Source organism: Trichoderma ghanense, assembly GCF_004382785.1.
Source record: "Trichoderma ghanense strain CCMA-1212 chromosome Unknown scaffold_7, whole genome shotgun sequence".
NCBI classification, from domain to species: domain Eukaryota; kingdom Fungi; phylum Ascomycota; class Sordariomycetes; order Hypocreales; family Hypocreaceae; genus Trichoderma; species Trichoderma ghanense.
Window position 1 is genome coordinate 950554 of NW_027395670.1, and position 17188 is coordinate 967741.

Genomic DNA, 17188 nt, shown 5'->3' on the forward strand with positions numbered 1-17188 from the left:
ATTCGAGAGGGCATTCCCTTTTAAAAGGCGGAAAGGGCCAGTATTTACTGGATAAATCAACATGAGGCTGATACCTCGAAATCCTGCTGGGCAGATTTGGCACTGCCTCCAATGCGGGGATATCCCACGGAATCTTCAAGGGGATACTACGTCTTGTTGGTCGTGAGGCAGCCGCATAAACGGCCTTGCTGTGTTAGGGCAACCAAAAGATGTTTCAGCTTCAGCGAATAGGAGTAGATGATGAACCGCTGGTTGCCGCCTTCAAACTCCGCCATTGCCGCCTTGTTCCGGTCAGTTTCTCATTGGTCTAGTTAGATCGGCCCCCCTGCCGTGCGTTGGTGGGATGATAGTTCACGAGTTGCAGTTGCTTTTATTAGAGCTTGTTGATAGAGAGCCATCATTGTGAAGACCATCGGGGTACTTAGCAAAGAAGGGGAAACATGAAAGAAGGGCAACTGAAGACCTTCAACAATGGCTCGAGGCGTCCGACGAAGCCGATACTGCTTGCGGTCGTGAAACCAGATAGAGATGCTTTGGGTGCCAAGACGTTGCACGCCTACCTCTCGGGACCCTCTAGTGCGGCGGCATCACAATACCGGTCGGTCGATGTGCGCTTCGACCACAAGCTATTGCAATATACTGTAATAAGCACTGCTTATCGTCGATTCTCGCTTTGAAGACGGAATGTTGCGCAACCGGCGCAGTATTCCCGCGACTCGTCTTATGTTGTGCTACAGGGGTTCCGGATGGATGTACCCATTGTTTAAGCGCCCTATTTCTGGAGAGAGTATCCAGCCCGCCTTCTTCCAGCGTTACGCTTTGCGAAGTGTGCTTGATGCTCCAGAACTACGTACTATCCAGTCTTGTTACCGTGGATCTGGTTGGTAAGCGCGCTAATCCCGTGGTATATGAACGGTTGCATCCTCCTCTGCTTGCGATAGAGCTTACTGGCGACCCTTCAGGCCGGCAGCGGTACTCGACTCTGAGGAAGTTCACAGCATCAACATCTTTGGGATGAATCAAGATGGAAGAGATGGCGACAACTGTGTAATATCGAAGCGCTGAAGACACATTGAACGATACGTTTGGATTACACAATCCGAATACTCCTCACTTTACACTCCGAGGACCATGTCGACAGATTATCCATAAGCCGCCCATGACTGCACGACATTCCCGCTCCGACTCTCTCATACGTCTGGTTCCATTTGGATATCCTCCTCAAGACGATAAAGTACTCGTTCAATGATAACCGGTCAGCCGGCCATTTCATCTCCTTGGTACACAGCAAAAGTCCAAATAGTGCCCCTGCAAATTTCCCAGGAGGCTCAATCTCATCAAACCGAAGTGTATTCTCCCAGTTCGCGTCATCAGGCTCTGCCATCGGTTCGGGAACCACCTTCATCTTCTGCCACCAGGAAGATTTCTTCAGCTTCCGCAACTTCGCTGCCGGCACTGATATCGCATCCCCCTTGAACGACATATTGCCGCAGCTTTCCCACTGTATGATGATGGATAAAGGCGCTGGGTCTGCGGGATACTCGAAGAACTGAATCTCCGCCATGCTTGAGGCCCACGACCATGATGGGACGGCGGCCGGATTCTCAGCTTTTCGTGCCCGGCCTTTGACGACTCGCCACATAAGCTGCGTCTGCAATTCCTTCTCAAACATGCCGTGTCTGTATGGCGTCCCACCGTCTCGCTTTCGTATTGCTGTTCTAATGCTTTCTAATGACTGGAGCCGGTCCTCGGGATGCTTCAGCTCGGTAAGCACATGGTGTTGGATGATGTCGAACCACTTTCGGTTCTCTAGATTCCTCGTTGGATTGTCCTGGACTCCGTTGGGCCCTATACGAACTGTCCGGCATGACCAGACGGTACCAGAATGGGTGAAGAAGGCGATGCGTCGCGCCATGAAAAACTCCTGCGTGACCCAGGCCCTTCCAGAAAATGTGCTGTCTGTCTCATCTGGATCGCTCATGATATTGTGGTCCACGCAGTCAACATACAGCGCTGTGCCATCAGCAATCCCATCCGCGTCGTGATAGGGGATCCGGGTGAGAGTCGAAGATGTATAGTTGCTGGGGGTATTAAAGAGGCCCTCATCCAAACTCCATCCGCTTGAGTCCGCAATGACAAGGGCTGCACCCTCGATCACGTTGCCCAGTCTTGTTGACTCGTGGAGTCTTTCCTCGGGGTCATCCTGCACCACGCAGAGCAAGTCAATCCAGAAATACCGAAACCCGAGGCTCTTGGTCATTTCCATTGCCTGCTGCAGCGTCTTAGGAAACTTGGTCCAGGGAATACTCTGCAGATGATCTTCAAGGTTCGCGCGGGTTGTGCAAAATGGATTCTCAAGGACCGCAGAGCGGTAACTAAAGACGACATAATGGCCGCGAGAGCCGTCTGTACTGAGCAGACGAACGGGTCGATGGTCTTGCTCACTGCTATTCGTTGACCCGAGATCGATGACGCGTGTTGGGCGGATTGGCTCTTCTTCTTTTTTAAATGGAGGACCTGCGACTGTTTGCCGGCACTTTGTGTGGTTCTCCCGGCATGTGCTGAGTTGATGCCGCAGACGAGCAAGTGCTTGCGGACTCCCAGTGGAGGGAACCGGCACTCTGCCGACTATACGCTGGAATGTATGAGGGCTCTCTACATGACTGATGATGTTAAAATGCCGTTGTGCCTGCAGGAGTAGCCAATGCTCAGTGTATCTTGAAGTGAACCGTACCGTCATCAGTGTAGAACCGCAGCGTGCAAGGGACATAACCATCCCGCGGAGTAGCATGCGGATGCTCATCAACAGGCATCCAAATCAGCATTCCCATCAGCGGAACTTGGTCCTCCACAGGATTCGAAGACATTGGTGTAGCGGTCCCATACGTCCACCACGGGCTGAGAAAGATTGGCCTTTCAGCAATGCCCTGAAGGGTTTGATACTGCATTGCAAAGGCGTTCGCAATGAGCCAACACATGGCGCATGTTTTGGCTCTCTTGGTGAAGTCCAGAGCGTTCTCAGAAAGACGCATGCCGTATTTTGAGGTTATGGGCATGATGTCCTCTAATTCCATCTCTCTCCAGAAACTCGGGGGAGAAGCGAGTTCGGCGGTCAGTGCCGGAATTGAGATGCGGCGACAGGCGTCACAGAGGTCGTCTTTCGACGGGTAGAGTGTCTTTCTGAACACCGGTTCTCCATCTTCCGGCAGCTGGTCCATGGATATTGCGAGGTATGCTCAATGTGTCGTGGGCGGAGTTTGGAGTTATGCCACTGTCAAAGGTGGCCGCTCTGAGGTCGTATCGTGAGTGTTTTCAGGAATCTGAGAGTCATGGTCAGAACCGGGGGTCTCGTATCAGGTCAAATTGTCAATGCATCACCGTTGCTGCTGGACAGGGTCAGGGTACGCCCCCCCTGGTCGGGCATGTGATCAGAAGCGTGATCGATTTCTCCAGTACAAAAGCATGCTGTATAGGCTTCCTATGTTAAAAGTTGAACAGAGCGACAAAGAGGAAAAGCAAGGCCGGTTGGGCGGGTTAAGAAGCGCCAATATAATGCAATAGTGGTTCGCTGGCTCTGTTAGGCTTATAAAGGGGAGGGGGGCTGGCTCGGTGTATGGCCGGTTGTCAGCCGAGCGCCCAAGGCATTTATTAGTGGCGGATGACACTGTGGACACAAACGTACTGCGTTTGGGTGCTATGAAGATGTGTGTGTTGGTGGGATCGAAGCAACCAATGTCTTGGAAGAGACCATCGGTGAACTACAGGGCAAGGGGGCGAATGATCAATCGGTTCTGTGCGCAAAAGCGTACTCCGTTACATGATGAATGCACTATACACCTGCCTAGGGAGAAACTCTTTCATTTCACTTAGTTCTACTAACATGAATATCGCGCTAAAACATGTGAATCTTCTTTGCTGAATGAAACATTGCCGGCAAAAAGTCCCTCCTCTCATTCAAATTCTCAATCGCCTGCCTCAACACCGGCGGCGTATCCTTCAACACAGTCGCACTCAGATGCTTATCGAAATGCTTAGCCTTGGTCTCAGCAACCTTCTCAATAAACGGCAGGATATCCCAGAAATGCGACTTCTCGTCGTCATCGCCGCCGTCTCTTGCCGTAGCTGCCGAGACTGTAGAAGCGCGGACAGTCGGCGGCGGCCGCGAAGTTGGCCTTGGCCTAGAGTCTTGGTCTCCAATATTTGATACCGAGTCTTCGGGGCGGAGCTCTTGGTTCGGTAACATGTCTGGTGTCTCGTAGCTTGAAGCAGTGAATTGAGATTGAGGATCGAAGGGGGCGGACCACATGTCGTCCTGCACTATGCTGAGTGCAGAATCTTGGGAGTGAAACTCTGAGTTTGGCGGCATCATCTGCGGTATCTCGTTTCGTTCTTGGGGGTACTCGTCCAGATAGTCGTACTCGTTTTGTACGTGGTCAATTGGGCCGTCGTGGGAATCGACCCTGTCGATCAAGCTTTCTCGACTCTCCTCAGGCTCGTACTCGTCCTGTTCATCCACCGTCTTGAGATCGCGCAGTATGCGGTTGACCAGTTTTCTTCTCTTGAGCTTGCGCTCCTTTGACTTGAGGAGCATTGTCAAGATCTTGCACATCTCCTCCTTCTTCCGGTTCATGTACGTATTCCATGCGATGACCAGTCCAGTTTCAGGCGTGCAATTGTCGAAATTGATCTCGCTTGTTGGAATGCGGTAACCGTAGAAAGGGTGTGTCGAGCCCAGTTCGAGATGGCAGAGGAACCAGTTGGCGTTGGATACGCCTGAGCATCTCGCAAGCACCCACTCACCTGCCACCAGCCGCAAGTCATCTTCCTGGATGAACTTGATCATACCGCTGATGGTTCTATTTTCGTCCAGATCGTGACCCTGTTGGTTCTCCGGCACTTCCTTCTCTGCTTCTGTGTTGATACCATCGTCATCCAGAGTCGTCGACTCCAGCATCTCGCTCTCCACGTCATTGTCATCGTCCTCTTTCCCTTTCTTGTTCTTCTTCTTCTTCTTGTCTCTTTTCATCTTATCCCACAGGCCCTTGGTAGTTATTTTGTGTTCCTTCTTCTTCTCTACCTTCTTAACCTCCTCCTTTGTAGCGGTCAAGTCAATGCCGTCAATGACCTCTAGCTGTTTCTTCAAAAGACAACTCTTGCACGAGAACCGGACAATGACCTGCGCGAATCCAGTGCTAATGGAGCAATAGCCGGATATCACTTGCTCCCCACTGGTAGTGTGCTCGACCTGCTGACGAAGGCCTTCTATATCTGCCATGGTAATGATGACGCGCTGGATATCGAATATGCCCTCGATTCCTGCATTGGTGACTATGATAGGATGCGGTGAAACTATGTTTGAGTACGTAGCGCTAGAAGTCTTGTCGCTGGAGTTCTCCTGCTGCTGCTGCTGCTGCTGCTCCTCAATCTTGTACTGGATTCCCTGAACTTGTGGTGGTAGTGGATCATTGAGAATATTTCCACCGGCGGTGGCTCCGTGAGCAGAGGCTATGGCCCAGTTCTGGAGATACCTGGTGATGTTATCATGTGGATTTACAACCCCATTCTGTGACTTGTCTTGCGAATCAGCCTCGGATGCCGTTGGAACTGGGCCTGCTTCAGAGAGCTGCTCGACGAATCTGCTCTTTCTACCCAAGGGAGGACTCTGTTCATCCACGTTTTCCTCGGGTGAGGGAGTCTCAGTTGGGGCCACCGCAGATACATCATCTGACGGAATAACCTCATGGTCTGTAATTGGAGAGACTGGCTCTTGCTGCTCATCGATACAATCGAGTGTATCAGCTGCACGGAGAGGCACTGGCTTAGGGTCCGGTTCCGGTTCCGGTTCCAGAGCGACGCGTATTGTTCCCTCGAGCGATTCGTCGCTTGGATTGTATGCTGGCCTGCCCGACGGATTGATGATGTACCCGATGAATTTGCTGATAATCTCAATCTCGTGTGGCAACGCCTCGTTTCGGCTCTGGCTACTAGCCTGGCTTCCAACCTTTTCCGCCTTTGAGCGGTCGGTCGAGGGGGCCCTCAGATTTTGCAACTTGAGATTTTGAATAATGGTAGCAATAGCTTGAATCCATTCAACTTCCTGCTTTGGAGGCGTAGTCTTCTTGAGGAAGTCGATCGTGTCTCGTAACAGGGCGACAATGGCATGATATGAGCTTGTAGTTCTCGACATCTTGCGTTTTTCGACCTCGGCAATGGGGTCTCGATTATTAAGCCTGCCATTTCCCGCTTTATACGCCTCTTGTGTCGACGGATACATTGAGCGACCGCGCATAGGGCTTCCTTTGTCATAGCCTGTCCAGTTGAAAACAGACACGTCGTTGTGGGTAGTAATTGTCTCATCCAGAAGTCGGCATAACGCCTTCTCATAGCCTTCTGCAGAAAACGTCGGAAACCGAACGCCCAGGATACCCATGAGCGAATATGCGCGGTCGAATGGTTTTGTAGTTCTTCGCTCGGCTGCCAGAGTCATGACCTCTTGGGCTGTAAACCCGCATCTCTTCGTTCCCTCAATCCACGGATCAAGGGAAGTGATGTTTCCAAACTCAGCGATAGACTGCCGGTCCTCCTGTATCAGAAGCTTGACTTCCTCCACGAGAACATGCAATATGTGTGCAAGGATGTTCGAGAATGCTTCCTCTTTCTCTTCAGTGCTTTCGAAGCCATCGACGGGAAAACGATCCCTTGCCTCGGGAAAGGAATTGAGCAGCTCTTGGAACAGCTTTTTCCTCATCTCCAGCTTCACTCGTTTCTCCGCTTTTCTTTTCAGCTTCAACAAAGCCTTCTCTTCGGCAGCAGTTGGTTTGTTGTTGCTCTCTTCCCTTCTCTTTTGCTGAACGACAATCGGATATCGCGTCTCATCGTAGCACTCCATCAGTCCTGCTGCGGCAAAGAAAATCGCTTGGGCCATTTCAGATCTGGCCGTGTCACGGGAGAGGTCCCTGGGAAAGCAAAAGCCCACCAGCTCAAGAGCCTTGATGAGAGACAGAGCACGCAATACTCTATCCTCTGCATCCGCACCACTCTGGGGAAATGGGTGCTCGGGGACCTTGAAAAGCTTCTGCTTTCCTTTCTCCGTCTCGCTTGCCGCAGTTTGAGGAAATCGACTTGCCAGAGACGGGTCCCAAAGTACGGACATTTCACGCAGCAGGGCGGCACGCAAATCCAGGCCTTCCTTCTCATCGCTCTTGGGTGGTTCCGGCTTGACAACGTGGAACATCGTGTCCACCAGGTTCCATGGCATAGCAATCGACGTCAACAGTCGGTTGCTCAGCGATTGTGTGTCGTCTTCAACTTCCACCTCATCCGACTCCTTCTGAATCCTGGGGTACACGACTTTCGTCGCGTCGCTCGCAGCCATTGCCCCAGAGTTTAGCAGCGCAGTCATCAAGATTTCGGGACGCCAGGTATTAGGGCCGGGGTTGCCGTCGAGTGCCTCAGTGTATAGATGGACATATGGTATGAGGTGATATAGCCGTCCTAGACTCTCCACGGGTCGAGGCAGCAACTTCCAGTCAGCGTTGACAAAGTAAGCCATTCTGCTCATGACCAGCTCTTGCAGCGTCCATCCTCTTGTGGACCACTCAACTTCCGATTTCTTGCCGATATCTCGAAATTCTTGAACGTCATCCAGTTCTCGATCCGGGAGCGAGTCCAGCTTGTGATGGTCGCCATCCGTTTGTAGGTATTCGTTCCAATGGATCTCGGCGTCAGATCCCTTGGGCGACTTGTCTATTCCAGTGTCCAGGTGAACCAGCGTAAACGAAGAATGTGCATACCAATCTCCCATGAGCGACAATGTTTCAGAGTGTTCATTGTGGTTGCTCTTGTCGATACAGCAGGTATCAAGCCAAAGATAGCACTTCTGTTGCTTTTGGCCAGCCATAAGACCACCATCAAAGATCTCCCCAGCCTTCAGTATCAACTGCTCTATCTTAATGGCAGATCTCCAGAGGCGTAAACAGCGAATCATGGTCTCCACGGCCTCTCGAAGATCTCGACTGAGCGCATCGAACTTCGGGTTCTCCCACTCTCTGTCCCTCTCCCACTCTGCGTCAAAAAGTCTCTCGTAGGCAGCCTTGACGGAACTGTTGTGTTCCTCATCGTTGTTTCTCACAGTTTCATAGCTTTCGGCATCCAAGGGCTGAATGGATGCTGGATTTCCAGTCCCGCTGCCCTTTGCCTTATTGTTGAGATCTCGGTACGCCTTGTTCTCCATCTCTGAGACTTTTTGGTCGCGAAGAACCTTCTCCAGATTGGCCTGAGCCTCTCGTATCTCTGTATGAAGTTTTTTGCTCTGGTGATGCATCTTGAGAAGGGAGGCGACAAAGCAGCCTTGCTCGGCTAGCTTCTCGTCGAGTCTCTGTTTCACTGCGCAGCCATTGATGTCTTTTCTTTGCTGCTTAACCTTCTCTTTACAGTACTTGAGGACCACTTCAACATCAGTCCGATCGGGGCTGTACCAAACTGGATATGACTGGGACACATCATCTCTGGCTTTTCGAAGTAGATCCAAGTCGACCTCTGGATCCTTCCACCGATGTGATACCATACAGTACGGCGCTGATGGATCGATGTCATCAACCAACATGCGGTCGGTGATATCGAACATTCGGTAGGGCCTCAGCCCGTCAGAGCGGGACTTGCTCAAGAAACCAACATCCTGGATTCTGGTGAGGCTTTTACCGGGTTCGGTGGTGATTTCTGCTCTGAGCTGGGGAACAAGCCATGACGTGACGATGCTTCTCAGCATCTCCTCGTGGAATCCCATGGTTTTCAGCATCTTCTTGGCTACCAGGACTCGCTTTGAAGCGTCCTCTGTTTCGAATTGGTCCGCCATGGTAGCGTAGCGGGGGGAGGGTAGCCCTCCTCGTCTGCAGACAAAGTCTCAATTGGCGTCAGTGTTCCATGATGAAAGAGATCACAAAGCTGGGAACGAAGGACAGAGTAACCAGGTGAGTGAGTGAAGATATGGAGACTCGATAGATCCATAAATCGTCAAAGATACAAGGCTATTAGTATACAACATCGCTTGAACATTCATGCATGTACGCAGCATCGCCAACCTGAGTCGCAGCGTCTTTTTAGCCATGATAACTGGGACGGCAGTGCAGTAGCGTTTATCGCCTGTCCTGGCCGGCGCCTCCCTTCAATCCTTGCTAGGCTTCAGCATATGCAAGTCGCCTCGAGAGTTGCAACTTGATTGGCGGCTCGACGACGCAGACATGCCATACAACACGGCACATTAGAGGATAATCTCTATAACTGATGCAATTGGAGTTTCGCGCCCCGTAACTAATGCATCAGTGCCCAAATATGCGTGACGTGGTCTGAATCTGACAGAAACAGCATGAATTTAAGGCTGGTTGGCCGGTCTAATGTGATATGTAACGATCGGACGCAATTCGCAGAGGGCAAACCAATCGATCGATCGTGCAGATAGCCTCTGTTTGTTCTTTACTCTGAGCGTCTACTCCGTACAGAATGCGACAATACAGAGACAGCCTAGGTTCTCTCAATTAGCACTGAGAATCTTTGTCTTCAATTGATCATTAGCCCTAGGAGATCTCCTACTTCTCGACAGAGAGCTTCACAATGGCATCCTATCATCGCGTCCTGCGCACTTTCGGCCGCACAATCGAGGACAACATTTTGGAATGCAATTAGTGCGTAATTGATGGCTTTAATTTTCCCTCGCAGAAAGCCGATCTCTGACTTACATATAGTGATATTCATCCATGGGATATTCTCATCAATAATGAACGGTGGCCGGGCAAGATACGACTCGTGGGATACATCGACGTGTTCTTCTTGATGTGCTATTCCGGCGAGTCTCGGTTCGAGCACGGTATTATTATATACAGTAAGTCAACACCGACGGTTCAAATAGCCCATCACTGATTACGCGCATGTGATACAACTAGAGGACGATGAAGCAATTCGGCAGTTGCTGAAGAGGGCCGGCCTGAGGCCGGAAGACAAATCAATCCAGCTCGAATGTATCAACAAAGAGGAAAAACAAGGTGAATATAAACCCAAGCCTTCATCTCGAAATATCAAGCTAATTAATCACCACAATTCCCATATTAGCATTGAGAAAGTATTATTCGTTAAACACAGAATCAGTCGGCAACAAACACACAATTGTCAGCCTAGGCCATCCAATAGGCCTCTCGACAAAATGCCCAAAGTCCAAGCTTAGGAAGTACACCATCGTTCTACACAAGGGTCACACTCCCGCCATGCAAAGTAAGTGAGACATGACATTAAGACATCTCGGGTAGGGCGCTATTGTGCTGACACGTCTGCGCCATAATAGAAGAGATACTGCGCGGCGTCATGCAACATGGCGTCGTGAGATTACTCAGTGATGCCCTCAAGCTTGGTATCGTTTCGACCGCCGAAATCATCAATAAGATCAAGGAAACCGTCATTAGCGGATCAAGTCTGGACGCTGTGACAGCCAAATCTATGAATGCTTTGAAGACTTCAAAGTCTCACAGCAATCATTTGCCGGGTGAGAAAGCCTAGATTGTGGAGAATGAAGGTTATGGGCGTCTGCAAATATGCCAAAGATGTCACAGACGTAAGGTCTATCGTTCTTTGTCTACGCAAGACGCTGTTGCTTAGAAGACTTTTGTGAGCCTGACCTCCACCGGGGGAAATAGAAGACCTTTCTTTTGCTGCCCCTGTCTCATGAAATACCTCCTTATACAAGTTCAATATCCTCCAGGTCGTCCAGGCCTCCACTCCAACCTGGCCATTGCTCGCCCTTAAGAGCACCGCTCACCCAACACGGAGCCACCAGAGTATACCCGCCGGTATGCCCAAGGCTCTTGCGAATAACATACGGCAACTTCTCACCAGTAAATAACGCAACCTCGTCTTCTGGGCCTATCACCAAAGTTGACATCCCAACTCTTCCGCTTTCCGTCATGAAAAGCGACCTGCCGCTGACAAGCTGCAAGAAATTCACAGTAATCTTCCGAGAATCGCAGACTTGTCCTCCATTGAAGCCGTAATCCCATAATTTCTCCATGCCAAAGTTGTCCTCATCCCATATCAGGTGGAACCAAGAATGAATCTCTTCGGCTTCCATCTTAATCATTTCGGATATGAGGGAGGCAAGCTGGAGTATCTGAGGGTCGTGGCAGCTTTCCGCCCCAGTTGCGCGTTTCCATTCCCGGAACACTGCAAAGGCTTGCTTCGCGACATCGAGATCCAGAACGCGAGACCACGGCACCGGAAGAGGCGCTACGATCGGGAAGCCATCACTAACAGCGGATGCGGCCCTTTCAACCCGCCGCCCTTTTAACCTGAGCGTTTTCTCGTCTCCCCCGTCGAATATAACAACGTCCTGGGAAATTGTGGCTGGCGAAAAGCCACAGAGCCATTCTGGTATATCAACAAGCGCTGCCCACGGTGGTACCCAGGAAGGAAAGTCATCCTCTCGGCCAGCTTGGCAAGCATATCTGAAGAACTTGACCGTCTGTGTCTCTTCGAGAATAATACGGGCGGCCTGAGTGTAGACATCGCTATCTGATCGTGAGTAGTCCATCGTCAACTCGCCCAAAGTATCAGGGAACATGGCTCTTATGGCAAAGAGCTTATCCTTGGCTACTGTCGCCTTTGTTTTACACAAGACATCGAAGATCTGGCTTCCAAACTCCGCTTCGCCATTTGTGTGGAAAGCGTCCAGAAGATGGAGACTATAGCGCTGATTCAGTTTGCTGTTGTTCAGTGAGCTGAAGACGTAGGTTGGCGGAACCATGTTATGGCTCTGGTAAAATAAGTCCAGGCGAAGCGGAGCAGATGAACCGCAGAAAATGAAGCAAGACTCGTTCGCGTTGGCTTCTTGGACCGTCCAGGCCCTATCCCAGTATTCCATGGCCGCCAATTCAGCCAAGCCAGTTCGAAACAGTTGCCTACGGCCTAAGAAGAGGTGTCAATGAGTTCTTACGGAGGCGGACAGTGGGATGGAAGATGCCCACTTTTGAACACCGGCAGCAAGCCAAAAGGCAACAGTATCACCGCCGCAACAGCCATCATGATACACGCGCAGATGCACGACATGAAAACGGTCGCAATCCCCAGAAGAAGCCTTATGAAGATGCTGTCCGCAGACGAAATAGCCGATGCAAACTTCGACTGTAGCCTCCAAGCAGCAGAAAACGACCAACTGTACCGCCTCAGCCACTTGAGAGCAAGAGCAGTTGAGTCGGTCCCCTGGCCCAGCCATATGTTGACGCGCTCTGCATTTGCGTATACTTCAAACATCAGCTGCACCTGCACTGACTTTTCCGTGTCATCCTTCTGATTGATGCAGATGGCATCTATCCAGAGATTCCGGCAGTGACCAGGCTTGCCTGGGCGCAGTTTTCGCATGACATCTTCTGCATTTTTCGTGACGCGATATTCTTGGCCATTGGCATACACCGGGCGATCGAGTGCTTGTCCGGACCACGTATAGGAGATTGCTTCGTACGGCAGAGGCTCGTCCAGCGACGTGGTGATGAGGTCGAACCGAATCTCGTCACTGATGTTTGCAGCACCATGGAGCTTGATGACGCGGATGCTGCGCGAGTCAGGAAGCTTGGGGTGAGTCTCTTGGCCAGCCATTCGATGTTGGTTCCGTCAGGGGGGAAGATTGTCGAGCTGCGTTGCGGCAGTTCATTGTAGTGGACACATAGACGGAGGAGCTGCACATTAGCTTGACGTTAGTCCCGGTTCACAGGCCAGCTTGGCAAGGCAGACTGGATTGCTGGGCGATCGTGAGGCCTCAGTTCTGCTCACAACGGAACGAACACCAGCATATCAGGCAATTCCAGCCATTGAGGCGTTCCTGAAGCTGCAGACGGCACAAGCTGGAAACGCCATTGGTGTCCACTTGGCTGTCATTCATCCATTCATTCAGTCTTGGGGTCAACCTCATATACGTCAATTCCCCATACCGCATTCTCATCATGCAGAATATCTGTCGACTAGGCGGGGCAGATGAGGGGCATTGTGCAGGGGCACATCGACACAGCCGCCCCCTAAACCATCCAAACGTGCTCTTCAAAGAGATATAAAGGTGCCCTCTATATTCTGCGTCTCGGAGGCACCCTGGTCATTAAGCAGTCAACCTAACCAAATCACGCTGTCTCCTTTCTCCAACTCATAATTCAACGAAATCACAATGTCTTTCTCGGCTTCTGCACAGAACTACTACCTGGAGGACGGCCACATCCTCCGCGCTACTATCGCGGATGAGGAGGGCAACTGGCAGGAGTCCTCGATTGACCTTGACGAGTTCATTGGCAACGAGGATGGCTGGTTCATGTGGGATGGTGTCAGTACGTATAGTCTTTCCCTTGCTTCCCCTGCTTACACACATCTTCCATTTCCCCCGTGCCTAGGTATAGACATGCAGCTTTGACTATGCCATCTTGCACATTCTGCTCCTTTATCATGTTGCAATCAAAGTCGTGAGATGGAATACTGATACCTGGCAATGTCCAGACTTCTCTCACTCTGCCAACGGCATTCGGTTGGAGGGCACCACCTTGACCGCCGAGCTGCCGATGCGTGACGGAGGATACCGTGAGCGACAGGGTGTCGACCTGGACGACCGAATCTCCAACCAGAACGGCCGCCTGGTGGTGAGTTATCCTTGCCTATTTGCTCCTCTGAGCAGCCCAGATGCAGCATCAGTGTACAGCTAACCTGTATATCTGAATCAGTACAATTGATCAATGAGAGGGCTTTCACAGGCGGGGCAACTTGCGAGGTCCCATGGGCAATGGCAACGAATCAACGCACCCGGAGACTCTTGTCCGTATAATAAGACAGACTTAGATCTGCATACGATCTCGACCTTTTGTGTGATCAATACACTACCAATAATGTACCCAGATGCATCCACACACCGTGAATAGATACAAGACATGTCTGAAGGCCCGGTCCGTCAGCCTAATAGAAGACCTTTCCGATCGGCCGTTGACCTACGGGATATCGTCGACTGGGTATCAAATGAAACAGATCAAGGGTGAAGAGTCCAGATGACGTGGGGAAAAAAACAGCGTCTCCGATGTGATGTGGCCTGCCAAGTAATTTCAGCGACATTGCATATGGATGTCTCGGGGCAATATAGCGCCACATCACAGCCACCAACAGCTTGGCCACCAACAGCTCGAAGCCAGTAATGCCTGATGATACCGATCAAGGGCTTGAACACCAGTTACTTTCTTGATGAAGTGCTTCAGCATTCTCTCTTCTACAGGCGCTCATTACAAGACTCCGAGAAGTCCTGCGGCATGATTACTAGACGTGCAGTTGTTCGAAGGCTACAAATATCATGCCAATTTCCCCGAGCTCAAAGATGGGCAACCGTCGCGGTGTTGTACTCCTTTACCTTTGAGCTGCTCTGGATACTGTTTGACAACCCGGATGAGATAGAGGCACCCTACCTCAACTCACGAAAGACAATGTTTCAATGGCACTTTCAGAGAACTTTGAGAGACGCAATTTGTTAGTCGGTGAGAATGATGTGAGCATCGTCACCGTCTATTCGTCTCTACAGGTCCATATGAAGAAACTTATATAAATCGAGGCGGCTTCAGCACTGGGAGACCACTCCAATGAGCCACTCCACGCTTTACACACTCCTCATCCACAACCCACAACTGCATCAGGCCTCTTTGATCCTCCAAGTCACGTAAATTCACCTTTCAATATGCCGTCGCTCCTATCTACTCTCATCCTCGCCATTGGCATGCTCCAGGCAGCGGTGGCCTCAGAAGACGTCTCACTCTTCCCCTCCGCCGGCGATTTCCGTCCCGACTTGTACCAGCGAGCTGTTGACGCCGGCCTCGCAGGACTTTGCACCTGTCCCAACCTAGTCATCTGCTTGGGTGACAAGCCACAGTGCACCCAGGACAACAAAGGAGCCATCATCTGCTGTGCCCTTGGCCAAAGGGCATTCAATGGAAAGTGCGCCGATACAACAGCCTCTCTCTGTGCCGACGGGACGACCGTCTGCCCAGCAAACACTCAGTGCAACACCGACAACAACGGAGCCACCATCTGTTGCCCTGCAAACCAGAAGGCAATCAACGGCCGATGCACCGCCGCTTCATTCAACCTTTGCTCTGATAATAAGAAGATGTGCTCTGGAGCCACGCCGCAATGTACGATCAACTCCGGTGTCTCGACCAACGTCACTGTTGGCGGCGCTGTCGGCAACATCATCTGCTGCGCAAACGGACAGCAGGCATTCAATGGGAGATGCTACGCCGGCACTGCCAACCTTGTGCCGTGTAGTCAAGCGCCATGTGATCTGAGCGGTGGGTTTTACTGCGCGTTCAATGCTGGCAACGCCGCCTCAAAGTGTTGCAAGCTCGATGAGTATCTTAAGGGCACCACATGCGTCAAGAAGCCATAGATCCGGTCACTCGGGATATATTAGGGCGCAGATGGTCAGGATGTCTGGATGGATTATACGGGGTGGTAATGACCCTGAATGAATATGACAGCATTCTCGTGTGGGATACCAAAGTTGTCGAGTGCAAACTTCAACATCTGTCAAGTACCATCTGTGAAGTCCATATATAGGACCTGTGAAATCGCCCGTATTAAGCGGTATTCATCAAACTTCAAGAGAATCGGCGATATGTATTGCTACCATATGACAAAAACTGTAAAATAGCGTGTAATTGAGACCAGACACGTATACTCGCTGTGTATCTCTCACTGAAGTCGACCTTATATCCCATCCGAAGACGAAGTGTGAAGCATGGGAGACCTCGATGAACTTACCCTCCAGCTGCTTCTCAACAGCCACGGATCAAACGTCTCGCTTTGTAGTGCGCAAAACCTCCAACAGCCCCTTCGGTGCATCGGGCGCAAACAAAAGGCTTCCACTGCCGTTGCTCCGATCAATCAAGTCCTGCCCACGCACAAACATTTCTTTTTCGTAGGCCTGGACCGCGGCATCTAGCTGGTCAAGACCACGCTCAACAATCTGAGATGCCAGAACCAGGGCGTCGAACATCGCACAGTTGACGCCTTCTCCCACGAACGGAGTCGAAACGTGGGCAGCATCACCAATGACAGTTATGCCCGGAACAGAAGCCCAGGAAAGCGCAGAAGACGGCATGTGATAAAGCGGCCAGGCCCTGAAGGCACCCTCAGAGTTGGTAATAATGTCCTTGAGAGAAGAACCCCAGGTACCGAAAAAGTCAGCATTGGTGACGAAGAAGTTGCGTGCAGCTTCTCCATCTCCTTGAGCAAGATTCACAGGTCCGTTTCTTGCAAAGTCCTCGGCGACGGTCAAACCGAGATAGATGCGGTAGGATCCGTCTCCTTGCCGCTGCGCGGACACTTGCTTCTCGTCGCCAATTGCAATGAGGTTCCCCCGTCCGACGAGAGCGGCGAGAGTGGGGTGGAAGGAGTTGAAGTTGGAAATCTTGGCCTCGAGGTAATGCTTGCCAGAATACTGAGGCTTTGCGTGAGTGAGCTATCTCTGGTGTAAGTAGTGATTCCATGCGAGAGACTCGAGTCTCTGCTCACCAAGTGTCGTGCCTTGCTCCAGGCACCATCTGCACCGACAACAAGCTTGAATCCAGTTGCAGAACCACCGTTCTTGAAGTTGACAGCAAATTCTCCAGAAGCATTCCTTTCGACGCTGGCAACAGCATGATTCCACTTAATCTTGCTCGGCGGGATAGACTCAAGCAGAATCTTGCGCAGCGCAGCGCGGTCAATCTCAGGAGCATCATCGCCCTCGCCAAACTCAAGCAGGGTAGTACCTGTCTTGTCCTGGACGATTGACTTGGAATCATCCCAGCGAGCATACTTCTTGAACTCTTCAAACAGTGCAGCTTCCTTTAGAACAAGTTGGCCGGATTTGCTGTGGATGTCGAGAGAACCACCCTGAGTCTCGACTTCTGGGGAGGCATCGCGTTCGTAAACAACGTAGTCTATGTTGTTGACTTCCAGCAGGCGAGCAAGAGAAAGGCCACTGGGGCCACCTCCGAGAATTGCGATGGTTGGAACAGACATGATGACAACTGGAAGGAGGATAGTGATATAAGCTGGGATTATTGTAGATTGTGTGATTTAGTGTAAATTGAAAGGCGAACCTGCAGTGAACTGATTATTATTCACAGTTGATGAATTCCAGAATGGATATATA

General features: G+C 51.1%; 7 protein-coding genes across 7 annotated transcripts; 3 read left to right on the forward strand and 4 right to left on the reverse strand.

Annotated features, from left to right (window-relative positions):
- Positions 1 to 1090: 1090 nt before the first annotated feature.
- On the reverse strand, positions 1091 to 3218 carry CCMA1212_006454 (uncharacterized protein; the record flags this gene model as incomplete). The annotated part of the gene is made up of 2 exons (XM_073703675.1): positions 1091 to 2655; positions 2735 to 3218. The coding sequence occupies 2 exons, from the start codon at positions 3216 to 3218 to the stop codon at positions 1091 to 1093; spliced, it is 2049 nt and encodes a 682-aa protein (XP_073557950.1).
- A 674-nt stretch (positions 3219 to 3892) lies between these two features.
- Positions 3893 to 8854, reverse strand: CCMA1212_006455 (uncharacterized protein; the record flags this gene model as incomplete). The annotated part of the gene is made up of 1 exon (XM_073703676.1): positions 3893 to 8854. The coding sequence occupies one exon, from the start codon at positions 8852 to 8854 to the stop codon at positions 3893 to 3895; it is 4962 nt and encodes a 1653-aa protein (XP_073557949.1).
- A 655-nt stretch (positions 8855 to 9509) lies between these two features.
- CCMA1212_006456 (uncharacterized protein) lies at positions 9510 to 10545 on the forward strand (the record flags this gene model as incomplete). The annotated part of the gene is made up of 5 exons (XM_073703677.1): positions 9510 to 9680; positions 9741 to 9877; positions 9939 to 10037; positions 10105 to 10263; positions 10334 to 10545. Exons 1-5 carry the CDS (start codon positions 9610 to 9612, stop codon positions 10543 to 10545), a joined length of 678 nt encoding a protein of 225 aa, XP_073557952.1. The 5' UTR covers positions 9510 to 9609.
- Positions 10546 to 10723: 178 nt separating this feature from the next.
- On the reverse strand, positions 10724 to 12633 carry CCMA1212_006457 (uncharacterized protein; the record flags this gene model as incomplete). The annotated part of the gene is made up of 2 exons (XM_073703678.1): positions 10724 to 11946; positions 12006 to 12633. 2 exons carry the CDS (start codon positions 12631 to 12633, stop codon positions 10724 to 10726), a joined length of 1851 nt encoding a protein of 616 aa, XP_073557951.1.
- A 559-nt stretch (positions 12634 to 13192) lies between these two features.
- Positions 13193 to 13745, forward strand: CCMA1212_006458 (uncharacterized protein; the record flags this gene model as incomplete). The annotated part of the gene is made up of 3 exons (XM_073703679.1): positions 13193 to 13349; positions 13516 to 13655; positions 13737 to 13745. 3 exons carry the CDS (start codon positions 13193 to 13195, stop codon positions 13743 to 13745), a joined length of 306 nt encoding a protein of 101 aa, XP_073557958.1.
- Positions 13746 to 14728: 983 nt separating this feature from the next.
- On the forward strand, positions 14729 to 15436 carry CCMA1212_006459 (uncharacterized protein; the record flags this gene model as incomplete). Its single annotated transcript, XM_073703680.1, has 1 exon — positions 14729 to 15436. The coding sequence occupies one exon, from the start codon at positions 14729 to 14731 to the stop codon at positions 15434 to 15436; it is 708 nt and encodes a 235-aa protein (XP_073557957.1).
- Positions 15437 to 15838: 402 nt separating this feature from the next.
- Positions 15839 to 17055, reverse strand: CCMA1212_006460 (Tetracycline resistance protein from transposon Tn4351/Tn4400; the record flags this gene model as incomplete). The annotated part of the gene is made up of 2 exons (XM_073703681.1): positions 15839 to 16510; positions 16564 to 17055. The coding sequence occupies 2 exons, from the start codon at positions 17053 to 17055 to the stop codon at positions 15839 to 15841; spliced, it is 1164 nt and encodes a 387-aa protein (XP_073557690.1).
- Positions 17056 to 17188: the final 133 nt, after the last annotated feature.